Genomic DNA, 3,917 nt, shown 5'->3' with positions numbered 1-3,917 from the left:
AATGATATCATATATAATAATATCATATATAGTATAATAAAATATAATGTAGTACTATAATGATATAAAATATATGATATAATAATATAATTGTGAACCTGAATTACACAGACCAATAAAAGAATGTGGAGTCTTACATCAAGCTATGTGAAAATTATGTTTTTTCTTAAAAGTTAGCATAGCAATTATTTTAAAGTGTGTTGTGGAGCCTTACAGGAGGAAACTTCTAGGTTGAAGGTTCAGCTCTTCTGAAATAACTGGCGTTACCTGATTTATTCTCCGTTCAGGGACTCTGGGAGGCTTATTCAGTCAAATTCTTCAAGGGGAGGATATTGTGAGAGAGCGAGCCATCAAGTTCCTCTCTACAAAACTGAAAACCCTGCCTGAGGAGGTGATGACAAAGGAAGTAGAAGAGTTCATCCTGACTGAATCAAAGAAGGTGAGCGTTTTATCTCAGTACGAACTGAAGTATTATTAAACTGTCCCTTATCACTGGCCTTACTCTAGAGGTCTGTTTGTTTAAAACACATAAAGAGGTAAGTCTTGTACAAAGGCAGTCTTCTAGTTATCCTGTGCTGCTACAATCCAAACTTGGCAGCGTTTTTTTGTGGGAATGTTGAAGTCACGCCTGGCTCTTGGTGTTTTGTAAAGGGCGACTTTTATGAGAATTGTAGAATCTTTCGCGTTGGACTTTGGGAGAAGTGAATCATGCTCAGCTGAACTCAGATCAGCTTTGTCCGGTTGGGTTTTGAAAACCTCTAAGGATGGAGATTTTCCATACTGTATGGGCAACCAGCTCCAATGTTTAATTGTCCTTGGCGTGATTTTTTTGTTTGTTTTTTTCTTCATTATCCGATCGGAACTTCCCGTTTCAGTTTCGTATCATTTTCTCATTCTCGCCCCGTCCACCCCAGTAAAGAACCCACCTCCTTGTGACGTGCTCTTAAATACTGGAACATTAGTGTTAGGTCACATCACCTCCTTGGCCGGGCTTTCTAAAGCTTGAATTGAAGAAAAATAATGTTTCTTACGCACAACTTGATGGTGGTTTCTTCAGTTTGGAGGTGCATACAATTATACTGAATGTTTTCATGTGTTCCTTTAAATCTGTGGTTTTAAATGAGTAGAAGCTGAATTTAAATGCTAAGTACGCGCGTACTTTACCTTTTCAAATCAAGGTTTGCAGGTTGCTGCCATAGAAATAATGTTTTCTGGTGTTCCCTTAAGGTGCTGGAAGATGTGACAGGCGAGGAATTCGTTCTGTTCATGAAAATATTGTCTGGATTAAAAAGCTTACAGACTGTAAGCGGAAGGCAACAACTCGTGGAGCTGGTGGCCGAACAGGCTGACCTGGAGCAGACGTTCAATCCGTCTGATCCGGATTGCGTGGACAGACTGCTGCAGTGTACTCGGCAGGCGGTGCCGCTCTTCTCGGTAAGCGTTTGTTCGCTTTGCACGAGGAGTATTGTGGAAAGTTGCTGGCTGCACCTTCCCTTCGGTGTTATCTATGTATTCGTTAGAATGAGAGGTGGAGAACCACCTTCTAGAGTATTAAAACGTTGGGAAACATCCTTAAAGCCTCCCAAATACAAAGAGCTTTTGTGTTCTTCTGTGTTGTTTGACATTTTCTTTTGAATTAAAGATGTTACAGTGATGGAGGGAAAACATGTAACTCCTTCAGACTTAAAGAGTAGCCTGCATAACGTGTGGCGGGTTTTGGGGTTTTTTTTGCAGAAAAACGTTCATTCCACAAAATTTGTTACTTACTTCTGTGAGCATGTTCTGCCAAACCTCGGTTCTTTGACAACTCCAGTGGAGGGTCTTGATATCCAGCTAGAGGTAAGCCAAAGATAAAATGTCTTCCAAATCGCAAAAAAAAAATAAGCGTCTTAGATGAAGACAGTTATTTTAAAAATTGCCACCTCCTTTCTTAAGTGATTTTCAGTTCTCGGCTTGGAGGAAAACTAATTACTCTTGGAAAAAGGTGTTTGCTCTATTGAGGTGTGACCGAGCATTGCCTTTTAAAGCCAGTGTCTTCTGTCCAGAGCTTTTGAGACAACGCTAGAATAAGTAGATCAGCACAATCTTTTGTCTATTACTGACAATTTCTTTTAAGCACATAGCATTTACTGAAACGATTGTGCTAATTTAGCCTCCTGAGATGGTGGCTTAATGTCTGTAATTTCGCTTACTTTAGTCAGTTCTGCAGCTTCAGTTAGATCGCCCCGAATCTCCCGTTGAAGGTGAGCTGTGCTACAGGCAGGGGAGGTGGAAGTTTTCTTAACTTGTTGACTAACGATGAAAAACAGACAAGGCAGGTTCCTCCGTGCATTCTTTGGGAGGAGTTTTATTGTAATAGTGGACCTCTACAGTGCCCACCCATAACGATGCGATAACTGGTTTTAAGCTGGACGTTAAGCCTTTGTGCTTCTCAGTTAACTTATAAAAACTGGCTGTCCTCACTTCTAGGTTTTGAAGCTTCTCGCTGAAATGAGTTCGTTTTGTGGCGATATGGAAAAGCTTGAATCCAATTTGAAGAAGCTGTTTGATAAATTACTGGTAAGATTAATTCAATTTTTACTCACGTAAAACACTTTTTTAAAAAAAAAAAGCTTATATCAAAACAAGTTATTTTTATCTATTAATATGTTTAGCCTTTTTGTAAAGCAGCTATTTCAAAGATAGCTCTGCCCATGATACCAGGTCAAACAAAATTCTGCAATTCAAAGCCTTTGTAGATACAATCTTACCTGCCTCGTGTTTTTAATCCCGTAAAGTCCTGCAGCTTTTTCATCTTAGAATTTTATAGTCGTGTTGATCCCATTAAAGGCAATGTCTGCCTTGACCGTTTTAAGGAAATGCGGCGCGGTTTCCGAAGCACTGCTGCACAGCACCAGGATGTTGTTCAGCGGTTCTCCACGTTAGCCTAGGGATGGGGTCAGTTCTTAAATCGACAGTTTAAATAACCCCTCTGGTTCAAACACAGCAAAAGAGCGGCTGCTCGGCGTAAATGTCTTCTGCGTTTCTGTCTCATTTTTCCTTTCTGTTCTTCAGGAGTATATGCCCCTTCCTCCAGACGAAGCAGAGAACGGAGAAAATGCTGGTGGTGAAGAACCTAAGCTGCAGTTCAGTTATGTGGAGTGTTTGTTGTACAGCTTCCATCAGCTGGGGCGTAAACTTCCTGACTTCCTCACAGCCAAGCTGAATGCAGAGAAGTTGAAAGACTTCAAAATCAGGTAATCATTTAAAGGCAAGGCTTCGAGTTGCCTGTTAGAAGGTGCGTTAGAGTTACTGTTAGAAAGCACAAATTATTATTGCCTGGATGCTGAAGAAACACAAATGGGATTGATAGAAAACTCATTTTGAGCATTTTTTCCAAAGGAGCCGGGGGAGAATGAGATTACATCTTCCCTTATGCTTTTGTTTTGTGGGAATATATAAAATTTATTAACCGATTGCTTTTAAATTTTTTTTAGGCTACAGTACTTTGCTCGAGGCTTGCAGGTGTACATTCGACAGCTTCGTCTTGCGCTTCAAGGAAAAACAGGGGAAGCCCTGAAAACAGAGGAGGTAAGCGTCGTATTCAGGGATTCTGAGTTTTGTAACTGAGCCTGCCAAGATACCCACTGGCACACGGGCAGTGGTGCTGTAAGCGTGCAGATAAATAAAAGAATAATGCTGCAGCATCTTGTGCAGCTACATCTTACCTGGTGCTTCATTTTGTAAGCTGAGATGATCTTTCAATTTCAGCTCTTAGCTGCTCTGCAGCCACACCTATTTGGCTCAGCCGTGCTCTGTGGTTTTGTTAAAGGGGGGATTTTCATATACTGGGGCGTAGGAAGTACAACGGGACATTAAAAGCAACCAGTTTGCATAAAACTCCAAGAAGCCTAAAAGTAGTTGTAAACTCCAGAGCG

At 40.8% G+C, this 3,917-nt stretch overlaps 1 protein-coding gene across 1 annotated transcript in view; it reads left to right on the top strand.

Moving 5' to 3' along the window:
• Nucleotides 1-287: 287 nt before the first annotated feature.
• Nucleotides 288-3,917, top strand: part of API5 (apoptosis inhibitor 5) — a gene marked incomplete at its 5' end in the record, with an annotated part of 6,632 nt that continues 3,002 nt past the window's right edge. Inside the window, 6 exons of the mRNA XM_009877707.1 lie at nt 288-439; nt 1,228-1,434; nt 1,735-1,839; nt 2,470-2,559; nt 3,055-3,236; nt 3,477-3,570. Of these exons, the coding sequence (XP_009876009.1) occupies nt 288-439; nt 1,228-1,434; nt 1,735-1,839; nt 2,470-2,559; nt 3,055-3,236; nt 3,477-3,570 (830 nt within the window). The remainder of the gene's footprint in view (nt 440-1,227; nt 1,435-1,734; nt 1,840-2,469; nt 2,560-3,054; nt 3,237-3,476; nt 3,571-3,917) is intronic.

The sequence above is a fragment of the Apaloderma vittatum genome, unplaced genomic scaffold (assembly GCF_000703405.1).
Source record: "Apaloderma vittatum isolate BGI_N311 unplaced genomic scaffold, ASM70340v1 scaffold19771, whole genome shotgun sequence".
Classification (NCBI taxonomy): Eukaryota; Metazoa; Chordata; class Aves; order Trogoniformes; family Trogonidae; genus Apaloderma; species Apaloderma vittatum.
The sequence above is the reverse complement of the archived record's forward strand: the minus strand, read 5'-3'. Positions and strand labels throughout refer to the sequence as shown.